The following is a 27,143-nucleotide window of genomic DNA, read 5'->3' as shown; positions in this document are numbered from 1 at the left end:
AAAAAACAGATACTTCACTAAACATATACAGGTTTGTAAATATGCACATGAAAAAATATTAATTGACAGAACCCAAACCTGATAAGAATGTGGAAACACAGGGCCAGCTTTGTGGCATAACGGGTAAAGCCATCACAGGCATCCCATATTGGTGCTGGTTCAAGACCCAGCAGCTCCACTTCGGATCAAGCTCCCTGCTTATGTGTCTGGGAAAGCAGTGGAAGATGGTCCAAGTCCTTGGGCCCCTGTACACAAGTGGGAGAGTCAGAAAAAGTTCCTGGCTTTGGTCTAGCACAACCTTAGCTGTTGTAGGCACTAGGGGACTGAACCAACAGATGGACGATCACTCTCTGTCTCTCTCTCCCTTTCTCTAAGTGTGCCTTTCAAATAAATAAAATAAATCTTAAAAAAATAAAGAATGATGCTCTGCAAGTGTACATCTGTTATACCAAAGAAGTATGATGCTAAGAACATAGGCTTTTTGGAATACAAAGCAATGTAACTTAGGCCAATCACGCAACTTCTCTGGGCTTTAGGTTCTTTTGCTATAGACAGAGAGGTTTTATCTCTATGTTGCCAAGAAATGAGGGCTTCCAAACTCAAATTACTTGGAAAATATTCCCCATAAGGTGATTCTCAATGCATTTTAGAACATGAAAGGCTTTAAGAAGTACTATTTCCATTCAATTCTCCTCAGTTTATTTTTTTGAAAGGCAAAGACAGAGAGAAAGAGAAATCTTCTATCACGGGTTCACTCAACCAACTAACCACAAGAGCCAGGGCTGGGCCAAGCTGAAGCCAGGAGCCAGGAAACCATTTGGATCTCCCACATGGGTGACAGGGATCCAAGTACTTGGGCCATCATTGACTGCCTTCGCAAGTGCATTACTAGGACATTGGATTAGAAGCAGAGCAACCAGCTGCTCCCCAACACTAGCCCCAATATTTTCCCATTCACTAAAAAAAACTCATTGTTTCCCACATTTACTTGACCATGGGAGCCTTTTTCCCACGGAAATACTGTTAGTAAAGATCTTTCTAGTTCTAAGGTTCTTTGACAACACTTTTAAGATTGACCTTCATGATTACATTGGTTTAATTGACAAACTGTGGAACTGATTGATTTAAAGTAGCTGTGGAGAGCTGTGCCCCAAAAGAAAATTGCCTCAAATTAAAACTTAAAAGATTTTCATATTCATCTTGCTTACTTTCTTACTTAAATCCTCTGAGATTTTATCTGTCTATGAATTCTAATTATCAAAAACAAAGTACCACGGCTAGTAGGCACTACATGAAAATAAATCACGACTGAATTATTTCTATTCTAAGAGTTCCTCTCCAAATAATATGGCAGATTTAAAAAGAATTTCAGAAACAGATATTTGGCACAGAAGTTAAGTTGTAGCTGGGGACTCCCTCATCCCATGAGCATGCCTACTACAAGCTCCAGCTACTTTATTTCTGGTTCAAGCTTTTCACTAATCACACCCTGAGAAGCAGCAGGTGATGGCTCAAGTATTTTGGTCCCTGCCACCTATATAAGACACCTGGATTGAGCTCCAGTCCTCCCAGCTTCAGAGTGAAGTGGATGAAAACTGTCTGTCTCTTTCTCCCTCCCTATCTTGCCACCTTTGAAATAAAATAAATATATATACATATTTTAAAATTTGAGAGCATCAATAAAAGTGATATTACATTTCTTAAAAACCACTGAAAATAAGATTCAAAGCATTGTAAAGAGTATACTCTATAAAACCAGCAGAAGTCTGAGAGTATATGCTTCATTAATAGAAGGGGTGCTGTGGCATGGTGGGTAAAGCCACTGCCTGTGCTGGCATCCCATATGGATGCCAGTTCAAGTCCCTGCTCTTCCACTGCCCATCCACCTCCCTGCTAATGCACCTGGGAAAGCAGCAGAGGATGGCCCAAGTGCTTGGGCCCTGGCCCCCAACATGGGAGACAGAAAGAAGTTCCTGGATCCTGGCTTCAGATTGGCCCAGCTCTAGCCATGTGGCCATTTGGGGAGTAAACCAGAGGAAAGAAGATCTCTCTCTCTCTCTCTGTTTCTCTCTGTAACTGCCTTTCAAATAAATAAATAAATCTTTAAAAAAAACTAAAAGAAGGAGAAAAGGGGGGTAAAGGAAGAAAGAATAAAGAAAATCTGAAAATAATACTCTAAAGACTTCTCTTTAGCACTTCACATGTGAAGACTGAAGGAAGTATAAAGCACTACAAAATAATGTTGATAGCATGGCTGAAAATATTGTATCTGTGCATATAAATAAATGTAAAAGTAACAAGATAGCTCAATTCAATAAATTATGAAAAAGCTTTTAGGTAAAATGAACATTGGATAATTTGGGTGAGTTAACAAAATACCCTTAAAAGTAAAAAAAAAAAAAAGAGGTTAACAATAGCATGTTCAATTAGATCCAACTCAGTAGCCTACTCATCCAAGCAATATCCAGGCTACAGAAGAGTACCGTTAGCAATATATCCTAGTATATCCAATTTCCCCTTAATAAGCCTTATGAATTTTTTTAAAAGATTTATTTATTTATTTGAAAAGCAGAGTTACAAAGAGATAGAAAGGGAGGGAGAGACCAAGAATGAAAGAGAATCTTCCATCCACTTGTTACTCCCCAAATAGCTGCAACAGCCAGGGCTGGACCAGGCCAAAGCCAGGAACCAGGAGCCAGGAGCTTCAGCCAGTCTCACATGGGTGGCAGGGGCCCAAGCACTTGAGCCATCGTCCACTGCTTTGCCAGGTGCACTAGCAGGCAGCTGGATCAGAAATGCAACAGGTGGGCCAGAAACCATTGCTCAGGTGCTAATACAGACACTAGTGTTGCAGGCAGTGGCTTAACTAGCTGCACCACAATGCTAGCCTCAAGCCTTACAAATTTTGAATCAATGCCTTTGTCTCAATAAAATTTCCAGGGACAGGTTTTTGGTGTGGTGGTTAAGACATCATGTGGGATATCCACATCCAATATTGGTGTGCCTGATTCTAGTCCCAGCTACTCTGCTTGTGATTCAGCCTCCTGCCAATGCACACCTTGAAAGGTAGCAGATGAGACTCAAACAGTTGGGTCCCTGCTACTCACATGGGAGACCTGGATGGTGTTTCTGGGTCCTGGCCTTGTTCTGGCCATGCCCTAGCTGTTGCAGGCATTTGGGAAGTGAACAAGTAGAATGAAAATCTCTGCAACTGTCTGTTTCTCTGCCTTTCAACTAAAATGAAAATAAATAAAAATTCAAAAAAATTCTTTGTAGTGTCAATGTATTTATTTAACATCTGGGGGTAAATAAGTTTTATAAACATAGTGTCTAAAACAATATTAAAAACATTCTTATTTTTCAATTTAAAATTCATCCATTTCATATTTATGGCATATTCTGTAAGTACTAGACACTATATAAAATTACAAATGTTCTTCAGGAGAGTGAGAACATAGGGAAGCAGAGTAGCAGTTATTCAGCCAGGACCCTCATCTTGCAAATACTTTGTGAGAACTAACTTTAATACAAATAGTTTTGTTCACAGGATCTCCTTGGGACACACTACTAATTTCTCTTGAAAATGGTGTGGCCCGAGATGTCTCAAGAATAATATGAAAGCAACATGTGTCAGTAAACTAGAAACAGGAAGGGTGACTTTTTGTCTTAATAAACACACATAAAAATATATAATATCACTACAAGTCTGACAAACAGATAAAAGCAGAATGTACTTTTGTTTTGTTTCCTTCTGAAAGCTATCTTTATAAATTTCCCTATAAAATCTTTGGGAAATTCAGCACATAGACATGTAAATACACAACCATATGGCTAAAAACACCTGTACTACATAAAAAAAGAAATGCTTTTACTAAGAAAAAAAGGAACAAAATAACTAAAAAGCAGTCACCTTTTTACAAAATCATGATTATATCTGCTTAATTAAATAAAATACATGAAAAATTTGGACCAACAATGAAACTTCTCAAGAATGTAAGCACTCGTTTACACTTCAAATTTAATTCTGATACCTGTTCTTGGCTTTCTAATTACATTCAGGAAGGAATGAATCAAGAATATGTTTCTCACTCACCCACATTTGGAGGTTTCACATAATTTACAGGTAGTTCTGGAGGTCTGCCTCTATGTAGAGCTGCAAAAGCAGACCCATTCCATAGTGTACTCTTACAGTCTATAAAAAGAATGAAAGTTAGTCAAAGAATAGAACAATGTTTTTATAAATTTGCCTTAGAGGTAAATTCTGATTTCACTTTCATTTTTGGTATATATTTTTAATTATTAAAACCACAGTAAAAATAATAGACATATATTTAAACATGCTATAAACTAAATTATGACTGGTAAACACCAACACTTAACATATCAGCAGGGTGCTTGGTGTCTGAATCTTATAAAACATGTCATATACTAGTCAATTTTTAAGTTTACATTCTTAATCTTTAGGCTTAGTCATGTCTATTCATATAAAACTGTATAAGCCAAGATATGACAATAGGACAAATATGAAATGGAAAATTCAGATACATTTATACTTGGGACATGCCCATGTTATAGAACATTTGCCAGTTGTGCCCATAGCAAGTAACAACAACATATATCAGATGATAAAAGACTATAAATAGTTGATGCTTTGTCTGACTTTTATGTTTACCTTTAAAAAAATTTAAGCAAATATTAGTCTTAATTATTTTGCTTTAAAACAAAAGTATTCTACTACTCTCCTGAAAGTTTCTAAGTTAACTCAATTGAAGAATTTGCTTACATTATAAAATGAGATGTTTAAAACTAGTATGTTAATAACACAAAACATAACAAACAAAATGGTTGCTAGACCTTAAGTATTTATTACTCCAAGAGATAGTTTTTTTTCATGTTCATAAAATAGCACTTTAAATGTTTTACATATTGGGGTTCCATGTAAAACTTTGGGGAAAATCTGTAAAAAACTAAAATATAACACAGTAGAGAAAATGTTATTGAATAATCACTGATGGGCCAATATTTCTATTTAAATATTTTCTAATATAAAATGTATAAATCTAATTTTATTTATGTGTTATGAAGTATACAATATGACTTGGTTCATATTATCATGATTAATAAGGAATAAGAACATTAAAACATAATGAAAGTGTTTAAAGCATTTATACTATATTTACCAGAGCAACAATCTTTGAAATCTCTATTTCATGATTACAAAGGGGTTTTATATTTTTTTTAAAGATTTATTTATTTATTTGAAAGGCAGAGTTACAGAGAGGCAGAGGCAGAGAGACAGAGAAAGAGAAGTCTCCCGTCTGCTGGTTCACGCCCCACATGGCCACAACAACCAGAGCTGGGCCAACCTGAAGCAGGGAGCTTCTTCCAGTTCTCCCATGTGGATGCAAGGGCCCAAGCACTTAGGCCATCTTCTACTGCTTTCACAGGCCATAGCAGAAAGCTGGATTGGAAGTGGAGCAGAGGGGACTTATACCAGCACCCATATGGGATGCTGGCACCGCAGGCAGTGGCTTTACCTGCTACGCCACAGCGCTGGCCCCAGGGGTTTTATATTCTTTACCTTTGTGATAGTCACTGTTTTACACAGAAGAGCTCCTACTGATACCCCTAAATTTTGCTTACATGCTAAGAAAATAAAAACAACACTGGCAAGATAAGAAAAATGAGTATTTAGAAAAGCATGGAGAAGCAGGTATTTAGTTCAGCAGTTAAGACACCTGAATCCCACATCGGAGTTCCTGGGTTCAATTCTCAACTCCAGCTTCCTGCCAATGCAGACCCCAGGAGGCAGCAGGTGATGGCTCAAGTAATGGTATTCCAGTCACCCACATGGGAGACTTAGATTGTGTTTCTAACTTGTGGCTCCAGCCCCAGGCATTGCAGGCATTGGAAGAATGAACCAGCAGATGGGAATCCTTATACATGCATACTTTCTCTCCCTCTCCCTCCCTTTCTTCCTTCCTCTCTCTCTCTCTTAAATAAATCAATGAATAAATAAGCAAATAAATAGCTTTTTAAAAAAAGCACAGGAACATATACTCAGCCAAAAATTTAACATGTTTTCCTCTTTCCTCTGATAACATAGTTCTAAAATCTGAAAATCTTACCTTTGGCATCCCGTAACAGAGACTGCCGACCGACACCTAGTAAGGTCTGTACCCCAGGGACACTCTGAGGGATCTCCTTATCTAGTAAGGGACCAATCCGCTCGCAAATTTTAAGGAGGTAGTCTGGAGGAATGTGTGCATTGGCTGCCACCTAAAAAGCGTAAAGACAACAAAGAAAGAACTATTGTTTAAAACGATCAACCAATTTCATTAACAAACTGCTCTATCATGAAACAAACTAGAATCTTTATAATATGGAACCAAAAAATAAAATTTTAAATATTTAATACTTGAACCAAACTTAAGAAAAAATCATAGAAAATAAACATGATATAAAAACACCGAAACACCATGGCACTTACTTTTACGTGTTTTGATTAAATCATCTGCTTAGCATGAAATGAGTGTTACAAAGCAGCAAAACTAAATATGCCAAAGAACGAAACAGCACAAAGGTGATGTGTAAACTATTACTTGCTGTATTCAGTAGTGATGTTGAACTGATCAAGAATAACAGAAGATCTAGGTTCTATACAAATGACAACACCAACGAAAGGTACTGCTTGCACCAGACTCTCACCCAAATCAGCACAGAGCTAATAGTACATATTTATATAATAAAGTATAATGGTTTTTTTATAAAAGGTAGCTTATTTACAAGAATATGTCAAATTTATGACTTTAGAAATATCATGCTATACATAACAGAAATATGTATCAAAAATTCACTGTAACACAAACTTGTTTTTAAAAAGACAAATGGATGGGGCTAGTACTGTGCTATAGCAGGTAAAGCCACCACCTAAAGTGCCGGCATAGCTCTTTGCTATGGCTGGGAAAGCAGTGGGGGATGGCCCAAGTCCTCGGGCCCCTGCACCCGCTACAGAGACTTGAAAGAAGCTCCTGGCTTCGGATCAGCGCATCTCCGGCCATTGCAGCTATCTGAGGAGTGAACCACTAGATGGAAGACCTCCCTCTCTCTCTCTCTCTCTCTCTGCACCTCTGCCTCTGCCTCTCTAACTCTGCCTTTCAAATAAATAAATAAATCTTTTAAACAGAAGACAAATGGGGTGGGCATTTGGCACAGCAATTAGAACGCCACTCTGGGACACCCACATCCTATATAGGAGTACCTGAGTTCAATTTCTGGCTCTACTTCTGATTCCAGTTTCCTGCTGGTGCACACCCTGGGAGGCAATGAATAGTGACTTGAGTGCTTGGGTGCCTGTCACCAATACAGGAGATTGACTTTAGCCTGGCCCAGTCTCAGATGGTGTGGGCATCTGGGCAGTAAACCAGCAGATAAAAGATCTCTGTCAGAGGCTCTTGCTCATTTGCTCTCCCCCTTACCCGACTCTACCTTTCAAATAATAAAAAATATTTTTTAAATGCAAGTAAATTGCTGGATATGAGCCAACATATACAGATATGAATGGGACAATAAAACAACGAAACCTGTATACCATTTTTTAAAAATCCAAGCTGGCATGCACCTTGGTGCAGGTTAAGTCACAGCTTGCAATATCTGCATCACACATCAGGGTGCCAGTATGAATCCCAACTACTCTGCTTCCAGTCCAACTCCCTGAAAATGTGCTTGCAAAGCAGAGGATATTGGTACAACTACGTAAGCTCCTGACACCAATGTGGGAGACCTGGAAGGAGTTCCTGGCTCCTAGCTTTGGCATGAACCAGACCTGGATGCTGCGGCCATTTGGGGAGTCAACCAGCAGATAAAAAGTTTTATTTGAAACACAGAGTGACAGAGAGAAAGATCCTCCATCCGCGGGTTTACTCCCCAAATAGCTGCAACCGTCAGGGCTGGGCCAGGCCGAAGCCAGGATCCAGGAGCTTCATGAGTTTCCCACTTGGGCCCATGCACTTGTCTGCTGCTTCCCCAGGTATGTTAGCAGGGAGCCAGATCAGAAGTGGAGCAGCCGGGACTCGAACCAGTGCCCATATGGGATGCTGGCATTGTAAGTGGTGTTTAACCTGTTACACCACAACACCATCTCCAAAATAATCTTTAAAAAGAATAAAACTTTAAAAATCCAAGCTAATGTTCAAATCCCTGATATATTCCATAAACACCTAATTATTAAAACAGTAAATAGAGAAAATTAGGATACTAAAATATTTATATTAAAAACATCTATAATCTCTCCTTGATGTAGGTTCTTAAATCTACTTCTAGTTATAATGTCAATTTTTATAAGTGCTAGAAATAATGTCTTGACTGTTAAAGAAGAGTTTTTTTTTTCCCTCCATACTATTTGTTGAACTCTTAGTGTAGGGTTAATCTTATGAGTACAAAGTAAACTGAAAATAGATCTTTGTAAAAATTAACACTGGGAATAAGAGAGGGAGAGGGAGGAAGAAGGGTGGGAGTGTGAGAGGGGGAGAGTAGGATGGGAAGTATCACTATCTTCCTAAATTTATATATATGAAATGCATGGTTTGCATACCTTAAATAAAATTTTTAAAATGTATATTTTTGTAGCAGTTCATGGCTTCCAGCTTATCCCAGTCCTGGTCATTGCAAGTATTAATTCGGAGACTGAACCAGCAGATGGGACCTCTCTCTATATCTCTCTCTCCCTCTCTCTCAAACAAATAAAACAGTTCTTATCATCTATAGAAACTGATACCCTGATATCCTAGCTAATAATTCATACTTTCCATGTTAGGGTATTTCCCAAATATATCTAAAATATAATTAATATCCTTAAAATAAATATAGTATCTGAGTGAAAAATCAACAGTATTGCCATTAAAGTCAAGAAAAATAATACCACACAAAAGAACACTTTAATAACCCATCCCTGGTGTTCACCATGAGAGAAGAAAAGTTGTGTGTAAAAAAGTACCTGCCATAAAGCAGGACTAGGTAAATATTTGTTCAATAAATCAATGAATTAATGAATAAAAGTCAAAGTAAAGTCTAACTACAACTCAGGGTATCATAAGAATTCCTAGATTCTCAGGTTCTCCTATCAGGTACATTTGCTTTCCTTAGGAAACCCAGGTCAAAGAATTATAATCCAATATATATTCAGAATTCTGGGAGTATAAGAGATTCTAGTGTGATTATTTTATTTCCTGCCAATTATCTTTTGAAAGCGCCTGCAAAAAAAATTTCTGCAAAGAAATTTTTAATCTCCCCAAAATAACTGGAACCTAGGAAATGGTCATGAATAGCAAAGAAGAATAGCAGTAGATTATTCTAGATTCGGGTCTAGAAAGTTTAGCTTCTGGATTGGAACAAGGGATCAAGCAAACTCAACCATTTCTTCCATCTTTAGTTTTATTTTCCAAGCAAACTATATCTATAAATACAGTTCAGTAAAATACACAGGTAATATTCAAGTCAAAGCAGATGATGATCAACCTACAAAACAAGGGCAGGCACTTAGCCTAGTGGTTAAGATACCAGTTGAGATGCTCACATCCACATCAGAGAACTTGGGTTTCAGAGTTGGCTTCAGCTCCTGACTCCTGTCTCCTGCTAATGAATACAGTGGAAGGAAGCAGTGATGGGCCAAGTAATTGAGTTCCTGTCACTCACTGGGAGATCTAGATTGAGTTCCCAGCCCTAGGCCTCAGATCATCCCAGTCCTGGATATTGCAAGTATTTGGGGACTGAACCAGCAGATGGGAACCACCCGCCAGCCTCTCAAATAATTAAATAAATAAAACATTTCTTACTATCTATAAAAACTGATATCCTGAAATCTTAGTTTATAATTAATACTTTATATATTAAGGTATTTCCTAAAAATACCTACATAGAGATATAATTAGTACCCTTAAAAATAAATATAGTATCTCAATGAAAAAAATATTTCATATTAAGTACAAAAGCTATACCTTTTTGTACCAATACTGTCTTAGACAAGGAGGTCTTCTGATATTAGGAATTACTTTTCATCAAATAAATGCTGTTATCAGGCACTTTACATATGTAGAGTTGTAGGTGATATTTTTACTTGCAATCTTCTTTTCACCCCCTGACCAACTTAAGAATTATTCATTTGTTATATAGTCTTCACTAAATACTATTGAAACGCAATATATATGGCAATATGTATTCCAGAAAATGGGAGTTCTCTAATTAGAACTTTTAGAATTAACTTTTTAGAGAAAACGTGTCAGAATTATAGTTAAAACACACTCAGGGCAGGCATTTGGCACAGTGGGGAAAATGCCTGGCTCTGCTTCCAATTCCAGCTTTCTGCCAGTGAGTACCCTGGGATGCAGCAGGTGATGTCCAGCCTTGGCTGTTGCAAGCATTTGGGAATAAATAAGTAGAAAGAAGCTTTCTCTCTCTCCCTCTCACTCTGGCTCTGGCTCTTTAAAAGTTTTAAACTCACATCTTAAGTCCCCTGCCTACTTCATTTTTATAAAACAATGAAGTTAGATTTTCAGCTAATTATATAACATTTTAAAATTAATTCCTCAGGGGCGGGCCAGTGTGGTACAGCAGACTGAGTCTCACTTGAGACAGTAGCATTCCCTATTGGAATGCCACTTCCAGTTCAGAACATTCTACTTCTGGTCTAGCTCCCTGTTAGTGTACCTAGGAAAGCATCAAACAGCCCAAGTGTTTGTGCCCCTGGGACACCAGATGGAGTTGTGGACTCCAAGCTTCAGTATTATGAAACAAAGAATGGAAGATATCTGTCTCTGTCTCTTCCTTTATCTTTCTTTCTCCCCCTACCTCCTCATTCCCTATCCCCCTTCCACCTCTGTCACTGCCTTTCAAATAAATAAGTGAAGCTTTTTAATAATCAATTTCTCCTTAAAAATTCAAAAACACATGACTAACAGTTATGAATAAGTATGTACACTCAGCAACTAAAACAAGGTTTAATTTCTTTTAAATTTTTCCCTTGAAGATCTGCATGATAAACTGGTAAATAAATTTCACAAGTTTGATTTTCACCCTATATAGTAGAAAATTACTGAATTTATAAGCAGTCCATTTTATCAATTTCCTCTAAAATGAATAAAAATTTGACTATGACTAGAGAAACATATATCGGACCAAAATAACAGCAATTAAAATCTTTTGAGCTTAAACATGTTAACTTATCCTTTAAACATTAACAGGCTTCCAGATTATGGTCTATCAGTGATGTAATTCTTACAATAAAATTTCTTCTAAAAGAATCTTTAGGTTTTATACGTGGTATTAGTGTTTACTTGAGTCCATTTGCTTTTGATTAAACCTGGAATTTTGGGAGGCTGGCATTGTGGTACAGTAGGTTAAGCTGCCACCTGCAATGGGGGCATCCCATATGAGCACCAGTTCATATACTGGTTGCTCTACTTCTGATCCAGCTCCCTTGTAATGTGCCTGGCAAAGCAGAAGATGGCCCAAATACTTGGGCCCCTGCCACCCATATGGAGACCCAGACGGAGTTCCAGGCTCCTAGCTTTGGCTTGGCCCGGCTACAGCCGTTGAGGCCATCAGAAGCATGAACCAGTGGAAAGATCTCTTTCTGCCTCTGTCATTCTGCTTTTCAAATCAATAAAAAAAATTTTAAAAATAAACAATGACAACAACAAATCTTAACAATAATAAATCACTAACAGTTTTACTGTTCCTGCTTTTGAAAGAAAAATGCTGGAATTTTTTAAAGGTGATCTTTCAAGGCACAAGAACCCTCATCTATGCTGAGTTGTTATGTTTAAGTTTTAAAAATATTTTACATTAAAACTATGTATAAAAACTGGGACTGGCGTTGTGGCGTAGCAAGTAAATCTACTGCCTATAGTGCCAGCATCCCATATGGCGCTGGTTCAAGTCCCTGCTGCTCTACTTCTAATCCAGCTCTCTGCTATGGCCTGGGAAAGCAGTAGAAGATGGCCCAAGTCCTTGGGCCCCTGCACCCACGTGGGAGACCCAGAGGAAGCTCCTGGCTCCTGGCTACAGATTGGCACAGCTCTGGCCATTGCAGCCAGTCAGGGAGTGAACCAGCAGATGAAAGACTTCTTTCTCTGCCTCTCCTTCTCTCTGTGTAACTCTGACTTTCAAATAAATGAATAATCTTTAAAAAAGTATGTACAAATATAATATACAATAAAAGCCATTGAAAAATTATAATTAACACAACAGCTATAAAGCAATGAAAACCATAAATAAATCTAAATAATTTGAAAGAAATTAAATGAACCTTAGATTACAAACCTGCTTGATAGGAAGATTGACCTAAAGAGCAAATCACAACTTAATTACCACACTTCCGATTATTATGACAACTGAGAAGACTAAAGAACTAACTGAGATGATCCTACTCATCATAATTAGTTAAAAGGAATCCAGCCAGACACTGAATACAATGCAAAAACTGGATAATCTCAGGAGGTCAGGCTTGTACCAAGAGCTAGATTTTTTTAAAAACTGATTTTCAGACAGCAATGAAAATGTTTTTACCCTGGCTTTTAGAAATAATATGGCTGGACAAGTAACTTTAAAAAATATATACACAAGAAGGAATTTTGTGTGTGTGTGTTTGTGTGTGTGTGTGTAATTGCTTTCTAAATAAAGCCAGGTTCTAGAGTTAAAATACATAATCAAACTAGGATCATATGCTGAAGTGAAAACATTTTGTCTGGGATTTTTAATTTTGGGGGGAGGAGAATGGAAGAGGCTCTTACAAAAGTCTGTCACATAATCTTTTGATCTTTGTGAACAGAAAACAAAATAGATTTTGAAAAATACAAGGCTTTAACTATATCAATATAAATGCAGCACAGAGATAAGCATGGGACTTTGAAGTCTGAGAGCATGGATTATTCCAGCTCTAAAATTTACTAGCTGTTACTCTTTTCTGGCAATGTGATACAGCACAAAGATTTAGATTTGAATCTTTCCAGCATTGCTAGCTCCTATTTACGCGACCTTGGACAAAGTTACTTAGCCTCTCTGAGCCTGAGCGTCCCCATTTGGGAATAACGGTAACTATCAAATAATTTGGTTAAAGCAAAACCAAAGTCATTCACACATATATTCATTCATTCAGACGTTTAAAGTAGGGGGATGCAATGGAAGGAAGATTAAATTGCTACCCCTAGGGGAACCCACAATCCCAGTGGAAGACACAAACTAGTAAACAGAAACAAATCACAGCCGCCAACTGCCTGGAGGTTAGTACGGTGAGCTAAGGAAGCAAAGAAGTACAGTACCTACTTTTGCCTGCAGGTAAAGGTTCATGTCCAGTTTCACACTTGAAGGATAAATGAAAGTTCACAAGACAAAAGGGACTGAGAGTATACCGGACAAAGAGAAAGGCACCCCCACCCAGAAAAACACTTCCCACAGTGATTAGTATCTTCTCAATGTTTAAGTGTTCTCCCTGAAAGATGTTAAAAAGAAAAAAATTAAAACTATCTATAGTCTCATGCAATTTTGAAAGGAAAAACCACAAATGCTTGTACAAAAAAAGACTGGAATAAAATACCAAAAAAAATTAACAGTACTTTCCTTTTGATGCTTTTCAGTAAAATATAAGTGTCTACAATAGTTTGGCACTGTAACTTTTAAGTGCTGAGTTTTAAAGTTTCCTTAAAGGAGAGGGGTAAAGGAAACTGACCAGGCAGGCCTTTGTCTAGTCATATCACTGGTTACCAGGGGCGCTACAAAGCCTCAGGACTTCCTATCACTTTCCTTTGAAAATGTTAATCATTATTCATAGCACTTCTTTTTCTTCATATTAGCTCTAAGATTTCTCAGGAAAGAGACAGCCACAGCAAACCCTCCCAAAGCTCAAGTATTCTCTAGGTCACACAACTTCAAGAAAGCACTAAATGTACGATAACCCTCAGGGCAGATTAAATCAATACAAGGACAGAGGACCCACCCACATTCTAAAAGTTGCTCAGTAGGGAAAAATTCACTAAAAAAAACTCAGCTAAGCCTTAAAAACATGTGTCACAAAATGCTTCCAACAAAAGTTAAGAAAATTAAATAATTGAGGGCCATCACGATAGATATTGAAGGGAATAAGAAAATTTAAGGTAACCTATTTAAATATAAGAAAACAATTTTCAATAACATATAGAAAATAAAATTCAGGATAAGATCAATCAGAAAAGTTAAGAATTCCTGCAGGGGCCGGTGCTGTGGCACAGCAGATTAAAGCCCTGGCCTGAAGCGCCGGCATTCCATATGGGCGCCAGTTCTAGTCTCGGTCTAGTCTCGGCTGCTCCTCTTCTGATGCAGCTCTCTGATGCAGCTCTCTGATGTGGCCTGGGAAAGCAGTAGAAGATGGCCCAAGTCCTTGGGCCCCTGCACCCGCGCGGGAGACCCGGAGGAAGCTCCTGGCTCCTGCCTTTGGATCAGCGCAGCTCTGCGGCCATCTGGGGAGTGAACCAGGGGATGGAAGATCTCTCTCTTTCTGCCTGTTAACTCTTTCAAATAAATAAAATAAATCTTTAAAAAAAAAGAATTCCTGCAATATGACATCAGACAGACTCAACAGTATAACTCCCACCTATAAAAGAGTGAATACTCTATCAATGTCATACTGAATCATTTTTCTGGTATTTATAAAAATGCAAATAACAGTATCTTGTGGCATATGTTCATTTTTTTGTCTGAGTTAATATAGACATACTTCAAAACTTCATCTGGGGCTCAATTCTGAAGTTCATATTTCAAATAACTCCTTTTTATAGTATTGTTCAATATGCCCCTTGCCTTATAAAAATATTAATAAAATAGGGAGCCAATAATTACCTAGCTAAGAAAATAGCAATTCTGGGATCATAGTTCTCCAGATTACCCTGCTAGCCATTCAGCCTTTTTGTCTTAATTTTAAAATGTAGTAACCAATTTATTAGCACAGCATTTTAAAATTCACAAAATTCATTATTTCACACTTAACTTTCGGTATACACAATAACCTTGTAAAACAGGTGGGAATTTTCATTTTTTAAATGAGGAAATTGGAATCTCTAAGAGATTAAGTAACTTGCCCAGGGGTCACTTCAGCAAGTAAAGGTTGTCTTTTACAATAAATTTTAAGGTCTTTTCTACAGCCCACAAATTCCCACATGACAAATGTCAAACAAGGTCATCTATAAAATATGACGCAAACATTAAATCCCCTTTAGATTACTATTTTGTTCCTTACCAGTTAGTCAACATCAGAGGTAAACAAAAACACACAAACTAATCTTCAAATGTGACAAAGTTGATTTCAGGACAAAATTTTGTAAGGCAAATACACAGAATCCAAATCTTTAACTTCTCTAACAGCATCTCTCTTCGTGTTCATAACATTTTATTTGCACTATTTTTCCTGGGATTAATGATAAATCTCCAAAAGGCTTTTAATCATTGAAAGTATGTTTCTACAGCCCAAATGTGAAAACAGACAGGGATTAAACCCAGACAGCTAAAGACAGTTTGTTTCAGAGAGCAGGAGTATACCTGTGGATCAGGTAAAGCAGTAGTCAGGAATACTGGTTTCCAGATATTGACTGCTGTCTGCCATACCTATCAATTAGCATTATACGCACACTGCACAGCACTGGGGCTGAGCAGCATATGCATTTTGGTTTCCCATGATGCTTTCTGTTCTTCCTAGCTATGGCTGTGTGTCCACATGGCAGTTAATAAATCACACATGCTTAAACTGCTTTCACACTTAAAGATACAATAACTATAGCACCAGCACTCCAGGATAATTCTGCTATTCTAACAAACAATTTAAGGTATTACTAGTAATTGGAGAACAACAGCTAAATAAGGTTAAAAAAAAATACAGGTTAGTCCAGAATTCAAATATAGTAAAGTAGTTGGTGAAGATCAAAACAGAAAATGTTACACAGTGTTTAACTTGAATGTGTTATATGCAGATGCAAGTTCTTATATTAACATGTGATCGTAGATGCATATATTATTTGCAAAAACAGTAATGAAAATATAATCTTAATTTTTTTAAATTCCTTCAAGTTTTGGGTATATAAAATGAAGGTAACACAATCTACGTCATTCCAAATGTTAAGCATTAACAGGTGTTTTCAATTATATGGATGAAAAATGCTGAATAAAGGTAAAAATATATGCCACTCCTAAAGATAATTATGCCTTTGGTTCACTCTTAATCTTAAAATGACTCAAAATTCTTAAAACACGACTTTAAAAAGGTTTCTAAATCACTATTCAATATGTAAGTTTCTGATGTTAACAAAAACTGCTCAATTAAACACACACACAACACAACACCCTTAAATCACTGTCTGTCCTTCTCAATAAAGCTCCCAGGAGGAAGCAATACAACAGCCTCAATTCGAGAGGGTCCTCACAAAATAACATCAATAATTATTTAAAGAATTTACCTTAGGGTGAATTATAAAACCACATCTAATTCTATTACATTCTCAATAACCATCAACAAGGAAACAGAAAATAAAGAGAAATGCCAAGATCAAACTTCAGAAACAATTACCACAACTTCGAACTATTTTTCTCTATCATTTCTTAAAATTAATTTGGAATATTTTATTTTGAATATATTTAAAATCCTTAAAGTTCAACATAGACTGACAAACATTTCATGTTCAGACCTGGGTATGTCAACAGTCGCCTGCTAGCAGTGTTAACAACAAAAAAAGCACCTTCCCTGGGACTGATGCTATGGTGCAGTGGGTTAAACTGCAGCCTGGGACACTGGCATCCCATATGGGTGTCAGTTTAAGTCCTGCTACTCCACTTCCTGTCCAGCTCCCTGCTAATGCACCTGGGAAAGCAGCAGAAAACGCAACTCACATGAAGACTCAGCTGGAGTTCCAGGCTCCTGGCTTTTGGCCATTTGGGAAGTGAACCAGTGGATAGACGGTATCTCTATTTCTCTCTCTCTCTGCCTTTCAAATAAATAAATCTTACAAAAAAGCACCTTCCTTGTGTTCCAAAATATATTAAATCACATGTTCATGTTAAGAAAAAAGGAGGAGCTTCTAGAATATAAAATAACAGTGGTAATGAAGTGTTGAAAATATCCAACTTATTGTTACCTTAATATTCTGGATACATCAGGTTAAGCAGTACAGACAGTCAATTCAAATGAAAATTTGCTGACGAATGGAAAGGCAGGATTTTTGTTTCAAATATGCAGTATATATGGCTATGCAACACCAATTCACTATGTAGATATCTTGGTTCACAATCTTTTTATCTCTTCATTATGAATCTGTACTTTTCCTTTTCATATGCAGTAGGTCTTAAGTTTGCAGTATTACCATATAATTTAATATACCAGATACGTCAAAATTCTATTAGTTATTAATACTTTACCCTAAATTTCAGTCCCAAACATGTAGCTAAATCAAAGAACTCACTTTACATATAAATCCAGTTTTAAAAACAATCCCAAGAAAAAAATATTTCATCTCTCCTACAATGAAACCACTCAAAATGAGAGGTCAGATGTTAAAAGATTTTAATCAACAATACAACCGACAACTTTAGCACTCAGCTGAAAACTGCACACTCATTTCTCAGGCACTCCATTTCTTTTCCTTCTGTTCAAATTTTCATTCAACTTTGCCCCATCTTTCCTTACAAAGAAAGCCACAGGTAGAGAACAGACCTCTGACTTAAAAGAAGACCATGATATCAAAAGTAGTATCTCTTAAAAATCTGGATCTGAGTATGGAAAAATAAAGACCTGAGAACACATTATAAAAATTAAATGAAAAATAAGGATATACTACTTATCTAAACAACAGATAATCGTCAATAAAAGAAAATTCTCTGTGTACGTAAAATTAGGAATATGTAAGGAAATGTACCTATAAAAACAGAAAACAATAAAATGATAAAAGGTTTAAACTGAGTATATGTAAGGATATTCAAATAAATTAACAACTTAAAAAATAAAAGTGAAAAAGGGTAGTCAGCTCAACTAGAGGCTCTCCTCAACTATTAAAACCACCAAAAGATTAAAAGCAATTTAATATGTAAAAGTACTAGGAAAACATAAATAAAACAAAAGTCTAGTAAACTACATGTGTAGTGAGACTTAGCATTTTTAATTACTTCAAGATTATCACTGTCAAGTTTATTTTTTAAAAAAATATTTATTTTTGTATTTGAAAAGCAGAGTTACAGAGGCAGAGAGAAAGAGGTCTTCCATCTGCTGGTTCACTCCCCAGATGGCTGACATGGCTGGAGCTGCGCTGATCCGAAGCCGGGAGCTAGGAGCTTCTTCCGGGCCTCCCACGCAGGGGCAGAGGCCCAAGGATTTGAGCCATCTTCTACTGCTTTCCCAGGACATAGCAAAGCTGGGTCAGAAGTGGAGCAGCCGGGACTCCAACTGGCGCCCATACAAGATATCCATATGGGTGCAGGCACTGCAGGCGGCTACCCTACCCACTATGCCACAGAGCCAGACCCTGTCGAGTTACTTTAAAAAACTTCTGGGGATGGTATTGTGTGGCTCCAGCATCCCCCCCGGCACAGGTGTGCCTCTGCCGGCTCCTCCACTTCTGATCCAGCTCTCAGCTAATGTGCCTGGGAAAGCAGCAGAAGATAGCCCAGGGACAAGGGGCCCCTGCACCCACGTGGGAGACCCGGAAGAAGCTCCTAGCTTCAGACCCACCCAGCTCCAGCCCTAGCGGCCATTTGGGGGGTGGTGAGCCAGTGAATAGAGAATAGCTCTCTCTCTCTCTCTCTGTAACTCTGCTTTTCAAATAAATAAATCTCTAAAAAAAAAAAAAAAAAAAAGAGCAAGCTACCAGGCATTCAGAAGTCTGTTGTAGGAAAGGGAACTATTTCTTTAAAAAACAACTTTTACCACTTGCTTAAAAATAGTCCACTTACAGACACACAATTGGTGTGAGAGGGACAAACATAAACAAAAACATGTCAATATACCTTAGTATTAAAACTCTACCTTCAATATCTTATAAGTCATTAACTGTTGAACTATATACTCATATGGGTAGCCACTATTGTTTTTTGCTTTTTGAGAAGGGATGGTACTTCGAGTCCAACAAAAAGTCCAACTGAAAATTAAATAATCTGGTAATTCGTGCAGTTTTTCAAAAACAACTTTTATCCACGTGAGAAAGTTACCATTAATAGTATAAATGGCCAAATGTACCCTTATCACAATCCTAATACCACTTTTTGTGATTTGAAAGACATAAGAAAAAAATTTAGCTGGCAGATTCCATAATAATTAACATGGCCTCACTGTTCTAATATGAGAAATACCAAAATGAACACCAGAGCAATTTAAATAGTCTTATTGCAAGGAAATCTGTAATCATCTTATATATCTTTAGAATACAGTATGCCCCTCCAACTTTCTTTAACTTTGTCCACTTTTCCTTCATTTGAAACTTATTTGAAGAAAAGATAGCTGAATTTAGATTTTTCTAACATCACCTCTTTCTCCTTTCATTACCCTCCAATTTGCTGCACCAGTGGCTAACACACGGGAACCTCCTCTCGCCAAAATAAAAAGGATCACCTTTTTTGTGTGTTAACGTTGAACAGAAGGTTCATTTATACTATGAATTATATTCGCAGCAGAACAGTGTAACCAATGCCTTTGGTTCTTTAAAAAAGTATATTTTAAAATACGTCCATTGTCTCCTGGTAAATCTAAAATCATGTTTCACCAGTTCTTCAAAAGGTCGTTATCTATAGTTTTTATTTGGCGAAAATGCATCTGTACAAATACGATTTGCCGGTGATTTAATGAGCTATTTTCTAAGATCTGAGATATACAACGAATATGCTTTTATTCAGTAGTGCAGTATCTAAGAGGCAAATTTTGGAATTCACTCGATGCGCCTTATTATTTTTAATTGTGTCGTTTTTTCCCAGTCCCGAGTCCGTCAACTCCCCTTCTGAGCCCCTGAGCACCCCCCCCCCCCCCAAAAAAAAGACCAAGCCTGGCCTCAGTTCCCGTATTTCAAGCCAGGACCAACCAGAAACCAGTTTTCTTCCACTAATCCGGAACTCCGGGCTGTTAGCAACGCTGTCATTGGCCAGCGTCAGTCCTTGGTACGTGCCCCAAGATAACCCCCTGGTTTCTCTCCCTTTCCCCCTACAATGGGCCTTCCCCGATGTTTGTAGCATATTCATAATCCAAAACACGGCACCTCTCAAAACCAACTCACATTCTTCAAAGTTTTCGGGTAGAAAGAAGGCAGGCCAAGAGGGGCAAGGTACCCTTTCTCCGACTCGCGGGGAGGGGGGGAAGGGGCAGTCGTTCTTCGGCTTAGCACGGAGCTCTAGAGCCTTGTTGGCTGAGGGGTCGGAGGTGGGTAGGGGTACAAGGTGGAGAGGGAGGGGAGAAAGAGTTCGATTAAGTTGAAATGAAAACTTTACTCACCAGATCCTCGAAGCTTCTTCGGTGCTCTTTCCCCTCCCAATCTAAGCGGCGCGGAATCAGCTGGGGGCCGGAGGAAAAGAAAGGGGGAGGGGGGCAAACGATGAAGGCGAAGCCACCGCTCCCCATCAAACCGATCCAGCTCGGGTCCCTGTCCTCGAGCCTTTGGCTTCTTTATTTCTTTTGGTCCAATAGCTACTGCCTCGGAGCTAGACGAGTGTGTGTTGGGGGGGAGGGGGAGGCCGAAGGGGAGGAAATCCTGAAAAACCGCCTCCCACAGGCATAAAGAGGGGGCGAGTTAAGCCCCCAGCGTCGTCCGCCCCTTTGGAAGGAAAAAGCCGGTTCACCCCGGTGACAACAGCTATGGGTGCCCAGTTCGAAGCCTCCCTCCTGGCCCGTGCCCTCCGCCCCGGACTTGCCCTCCCCTTCCTCCAGTCTCACCCAACCCTCCCCACCCCTTCCCGAAGGGGCTCAGTACCTGATGCTCCTCGAGCTCCTGCACTAGCACCTGAGCAAAAGGGAAACACGAATGAGGAGCAGCTCGGGCCATCAACCCATTCCTCCCTCCCCACTTCGAACCCAGACGCTGAGGGTAGGACTAGTCAAGGCCGGCCTTTCCCTCACCCTCAGCGGAACCGCTCACCCCGCTGCCTCGATTTCCCCTTCTGGGACCATTCCCCACTACTCCCAGAACGCCTTCTCCCCCTCACCTGAGCAGATTTGTTGCAGGGTCCGGACTGCAAGAACCTAGCGATCAGGTAATACAGCTCTGAGGAAGAGGGGGGGAAAAGAGGTTGAGAGGGAGGCAAAGAAGAGAAATAGAAGCTTTTTCAAAAGAAACTGACAGCCGTCGAGCTAAGCCCCCATCCCCTCAACCCTCAGACACAGCTACCCACCGGCTTCTATCTGAGTAGGTGCCGCCGCCATCCTTTTCCCGAGGGGATTTGGGGGCTTCGCTCCGGAGGGGCTGGCGGGGGTGGTTGGGGGCGCTGCCTCTATTGTAGTGGAGCCCCCATGCCCGGGAGTCCCGCCGCTTCCGCCGCACTCCTCGTCCCAGTTTCGGTCTCTCTCGGATTCATCGCATCACGTTTCGACCCATAGATATTCTAGCCCAAGAGCTGAGGAGGCGGAGGAGGAAGGAGAGCGAGAGAGAAGAGGAGGGAGGAGCCGAAGTGGCGGAGAGGTGGGCGGGGGCAAAGGAGGTGGAGAGAGGGGAGGGCAAAACCGGTGAGGAGCGCGCAGAGCCCGCTGTTCGCCGCTAGAGGCACTATACCAACCACCTGGCCTAGGCTCTCCAGAGGGCCTATGGTTGCTTAGCTACCGCTCCCGGAAGGAGGGGAGGTGCTAGCTGACGGCCGACGCTCTGGCAACCGCCGTAGAACTCTGTGGTGGCGTTCGCGTCGGTGTTTGCGAGCTCCGGAGTCACTTGCCCTTCCTGTGAGGGCAGTCGGGCCCTTTCCGGTCGAGGACCCTTCCCCCTAGGGGTAATCTTGAGGAATTTGTTAGGGATTGACTTTACCCGGCTGCTTTCCTGAGGGCACAGAGCGGTTTCGTTTGATTTTGTTTTTCTCTCACGCACGGAAAACAGGCCAGCCTCTGAATGATTTTACGATTGAGGAAGGAAAAGGCGCTCCAGTTGGTCGTCGCTTTTCTTTAAAATGATTTTTGTACCAAGTGAAAATGCTGTACTTACCAATCCAGAGTTTGAGGTTTATAGTATTACAGAAGAAAATCACTCAAAATGGCCCTCGATTCTGATAAATATTGCGTGAGAAATTTGTATTCAGCCATGAAGCACGTTTTCCCCTTTCTGAAAGTTTGACACATGCCCTATCTGTGCCATCCCACTAGGATAATTTTTCTATTGTGCTTTAATACTGTCAAAGTATTTTCCTTTAACCAAGGGCATATGCGAGTATATTATTGCATATCTCTATGCAATTAGTTTTCTACAGGTTCAAAAATCTATTTGTTTAATATATAACCCCAACTCTTAGCACAAAACACTGGCGTTCAGTATTTGGTTACTAAAATCTTCACTGATCAAAGGGTTTGTATAATAATTGACATGAATACAGTAACTGGATCTCTTTCCTTCCCTACTACCTTCCCTTAGCATCCTGTTCCCACCTGCATGCCTTGACCAAAAGAATTAAGCTGATACACTTAGATTAGAAATCCTATTTAAGTTGCAATGTATTATATACCTTGAAATATTCAAATCTGAAGATTCATCTTCTAAATTTAGTGCTGTATTGCTAGAAATTTGATTTCTTCACTCCACCATTGACCACAGTGGATCTACAATTCTGTTAAGCACCCATAAACTTAGCCTGGGATGATTAGTTCTCACTCTGGCCACTTTTCCTCCTCAGAAAGCAATAAACCATAGGAGATAATTGTGAGATGAAAGTTTTATTTTTTGTTGTCATGCTATGGTGTCTGACAATAAATACCATTAACTGAAAAAAATTAAATATTGAAAATATTTATGACCTGGACAACTCATTGCAAGCAGTTTAGGCAAGTACAAGACTGAGTAATAGTCCATGTAACTGTTAACATTTTTAGGCATTGCTATGCACTAAACGCTTTACCTGCTTTACCTCATTTATGCCTTTACAATGAGCCTAGGAGGAGGTTAGACGTTATCTCCATTTTACATATTATAAAAATGACAAATGAGGCTGGCACTTTTGATGCAGGCACCCCACATAGGCACACTGGCTCAAGTCCTGGCTGCTCCACTTCCAATCCACCTCCTTGCTAATGCACCTCAGAAAGCAACAGAAAATTGTCCAAGTACTTGTTCCCCTGCCACATTTGTGGAAGGCCCAGATGGCATTTACAGGCTCTTGGCTTTGGACTGGTCCGAGTTTCAACCATTTCGGGAGTGGACCACTGAATGGAAGTGCTCTCTCTCTCTCTCACTTTCAAATAAATAAATCTTTAAAAAATAATATGATTTCAAAACACACTCTGTGACCCTTATTCCTCACCCATAAAATGTGAATAATAAATAATACTGTACTGAGTTCACATCAATTGTTGTGAAAGTCATATGAGAATATATCCATATCCTATTTCAAAATTTATGCAGCACTGATCTATTATTTAAAAAACAAAAATCAAGGCCAGCGCTGTGGTGCAGCAGGCTAAGCCTCTGCCTGCAGCACCATCCCATATGGACGTCAGTTCAAGTCCCTGCTGCTCCACTTCCAATCCAGCTTTCAGCTGATGGCCTGGGAAAAGCAGCAAAGATGGCCAAAGTGCTTGGGTCCCTCCACCCACATGGGAGACCGGAAAAAAGCTCCTGGCTCCTGGCTTCTGGCTCCTGGCTCCTGGCTTCAGATCAGCCCAGCCCCAGCCATTGCGGGCATTTGAGGAGTGAGCCAGCAAATGGAAGACCTCTCTCTCTCTCTCTCTCTCTCTCTCTCTCTCTCCCTCTCTCCCTCTCTCCCTCTCTCTCTCTGTAACTTTACCTCTCAAATGAATAAATAAAATCTTTTTTAAAAAAATCAAAGATCAGCTGGGGTGTTTAGATTTATTTATTTATTTTTAAAGACGTTTATTTTTTGAAAGGCAGATGAGAGAGAGAGATATCTTCCATCTGCTGGTTCACTCCCCAAATGGCTGTAGCAGCCAGGTCTGAGCCAAGGCAAAATCGGGAGCCAAGAACTCTGTTGTGGTCTCCCCACATGGGTGACAGGGGTTCAAGTACTTGGACCATCTTCTGCCTTCCCAGGCAAAATAGCAGGAAGCTGATTCAGAGGTGGAGTAACTGGGTCTCAAACTAGCACTCCAATACGGGATGCCAGCATTGCAAGCACCAGTCTAATCCACTGGACAACATTTAGGGTAAAAATTATTAATAATAAGATGAAATTGCCTCTGTATATAAAGATAATTGAAAATGAATCTTGATGAAGAATGGGATGGGAGAGGGAGTGGGAGATGGGATGGTTGTGGGTGGGAGAGAGGTTATGGGGGGAAAGCCACTAATCCAAAAGTTGTACTTTCGAAATTTATATTTATTAAAGAAAACTTTAAAAAAGATGGAGTAGAGAAAACTCTAAAAAATGTAGGAATAGCGTATCTAGTATCTAATATTAGATATGATAGTCGTTATCTTTAGAACTGAGAGAACATCCTCTATCCATACTTCCCACCCAGTGCAAAGATCCAGACTGAGGACAGAGCCAGCAGAGACTTATGCAATAGCAAGAAAAATGCTGTGATGCCTTGCAGGCAGAACTTGCTGAAATGCCAGACTTGGGAAATTACTAGAACTCTGCCCTATGGAGCTTAGTAGACACCCACCCCTTGGAATCTGCCCTCTAGGATTGCGTGAGAAAGATGTTCACAGTGAGATATCTCACCAGAGGCACCCCACCACAAAACCACCAGAGGGAGGGTGCCAGGGGAAGCAGCCTAGGACTTCAGAGACTGTGCTTGGAGAGAACTACAATCGCAGGAGCAGCCTACCTAGTAAGCATGGCAGAAGAAGGAAGCAAAAACCTTTCTTCCCACACTGTCTTTCTAGTGCCTGCTGATGACAAAGCTTCTGAGTGCCAGCTAACAAAAGAAAAAATATGTAAATAGCCCAGATCCATTTTCACAATGCAGTCCATAAGGGTCAATTTGAAAATGATAACCACTTCCCTGCTGCTTCCTTGACTAGTGTAGATAAGAGGGAAGTTATTGAAATGTGTATGAGGGTACTTAGAAACTTTATGGAGGGGCCTGAGCTTTGGGATAGCAGGTAAAGCAATCGCCTGCAGTGCCCGCATTCCACGTGGGTGCCGGTTGGAGTCCCGGCTGCTCCACTTCCGATTCAGCTCTCTGCTGTGGCCTGGGAAAGCAGTAGAAGATGGCCCAAGAAACTGGGCCCCTTACTCCCGTGGGAGATGCTCCTGGCTTCAGATTAGCACAGCTCCAGCCATTGCAGCCATCTGGGGAGTGAGCCGGTGGATGGAAGACCTCTCTCTGCCTCTGCCTTTCTGTAACTCTGCCTTTCAAGTACATAAATAAATATTAAAAAAAAAAAGCACTACATCACCCCTAACAATCATCTGCATATTTTAAATAAAAGAAACTTTATGGAAATGCACATTATCTTTTAATTCCATTTTCCATGATTTTTTGACATTCCCTCTTTTTAAAAATATTTATTTATTTTTATTTTGAAAGGCAGAGTTAGAGGGAGAAACAGAGAGATCTTCCATGAGCTGGCTCACTCCTCAAATGGCAGCAAGGACCAGAGTCAGGCCAGTACAAAACCAGGAACTAGGAGCCTGACCCTGGCCCTCAACATGGGTGCAGGGGTCCAAACACCTAGGCCATCCTCCACTGCTTTCCCATGCACATCAGCAGGGAGCTGTCTTGGAAGAGAGACTGCCAGTATCCAGCACCGCAGGTGGTAGCTTTACCTGCTACTCCACAGTACTGGCCTCAGCATTCCCTCTTGTGTTCACATAAATAAAATGTGTTTATTTGTTGTTGCTAATTAAGCAGGGCTGATGTTTTGCAGTATTTTATAACAGAATCATCAGTCTTTTTTATTTTTTATTTTTTATTTTTGACAGGCAGAGTTAGAGACAGAGAGAAAGGTCTTCCTTCCATTGGTTCACCCCCAAAATGGCCGCTACGGCCAGTGCGCTGCGCCGATCCGATCTGAAGCCAGGAGCCAGGTGCTTCCTCCTGGTCTCCCATGTGGGTGCAGGGCCCAAGGACTTGGGCCATCCTCCACTGCCTTCCTGGGCCACAGCAGAGAGCTGGACTGGAAGAGGAGCAACCGGGACAGAATCCGGTGCCCCAACTGGGACTAGAACCCAGGGTGCCAGCGCCGCAGGTGGAGGATTAGCCTAGTGAGCGGCGGCACCGGCCATCATCAGTCTTTTTTAAAAAATATATTTATTTTTTAATTATTTGCAAAGGCAGAGTTACAGAGAGGAGAAACAGAGCAAGAGAGAGAGCACTTCTATCCCTGGTTCACTCCCCAAGTGGTTACAATAGCCAGGGCTGGGCCAAGCCAAAGCCAGGAACCAGGAGCTTAGCTTCTTCTGGGTCTCTTACATATGTGCAGGGGCCCAAGGATCTGGGCCATCTTCCACTGCTTTCTTAGGTGCATTACCTGCTATGCCAAGACACCAGCACCAGAATCACCAGTCATAACTGTGATGGCCAAAGTCTTAAATTAGGAAGACAGGGAAGATTTCATAAAGAAAAAAATGAATTTGCATAGGAAAGAAACTGGAATGTTTATTCTGCAGATGTATTAGTTCCTGGGGCTGCCATAACAAATTATCATAAATTGCATATTCTAAACCAACAGAAATGTGTTCATTCTTTCAGTTTGGAGAACAGAAATCCAAAATCAAGGTATTGCCAGAATAATGCACTCTCCAAAAGTTCTTTTTTTTTAAAGATTTATTTATTTTTATTTGAAAGAGTTACACAGAGAGAGGAGAGGCAGAGAGAGAAATAGAGGGAGAGAGAGAGGTCTTCCATCCGATGGTTCACTCCCCAATTGGCCGCCAAAGCCAGAGAAGCCAGGAGCTTCCTCCAGGTCTCCCACATGGGTGCAGGGTCCCAAGGACTTGGGCCATCTACTGCTTTCCCAGGCCATAGCAGAGAGCTGGATCAGAAGTGGAGCAGCCTTGTC

General features: G+C 40.0%; 1 protein-coding gene across 4 annotated transcripts in view; it reads right to left on the bottom strand.

The window, feature by feature from the left end:
• The window catches only part of BRWD3 (bromodomain and WD repeat domain containing 3), a 132,159-nt gene extending 110,491 nt beyond the window's left edge, over nucleotides 1-21,668 (bottom strand). For 2 of the 4 annotated variants that reach the window (XM_051827378.3, XM_051827379.3), the window contains exons 1-6: nucleotides 21,376-21,668; nucleotides 21,190-21,248; nucleotides 20,958-20,987; nucleotides 20,483-20,542; nucleotides 6,129-6,279; nucleotides 4,094-4,192 (exon numbers count right to left, since the gene is read on the bottom strand). In XM_051827378.3, the coding sequence (XP_051683338.1) occupies nucleotides 4,094-4,192; nucleotides 6,129-6,279; nucleotides 20,483-20,542; nucleotides 20,958-20,987; nucleotides 21,190-21,248; nucleotides 21,376-21,406 (430 nt within the window). In that variant the 5' untranslated portion in view covers nucleotides 21,407-21,668. Of the gene's footprint in view, nucleotides 1-4,093; nucleotides 4,193-6,128; nucleotides 6,280-20,482; nucleotides 20,543-20,957; nucleotides 20,988-21,103; nucleotides 21,165-21,189; nucleotides 21,249-21,375 lie in introns of those variants that run through there. The other 2 variants (XM_089323893.1, XM_089323892.1) reach the window with 2 other exon arrangements.
• Between the last annotated feature and the right edge of the window lie 5,475 nt (nucleotides 21,669-27,143).

This window comes from Oryctolagus cuniculus, chromosome X (assembly GCF_051225735.1).
Source record: "Oryctolagus cuniculus isolate XC-2025 breed Fujian yellow rabbit chromosome X, ASM5122573v1, whole genome shotgun sequence".
NCBI lineage: Eukaryota > Metazoa > Chordata > Mammalia > Lagomorpha > Leporidae > Oryctolagus > Oryctolagus cuniculus.
This window is presented reverse-complemented; position numbering and strand designations above follow the sequence as displayed.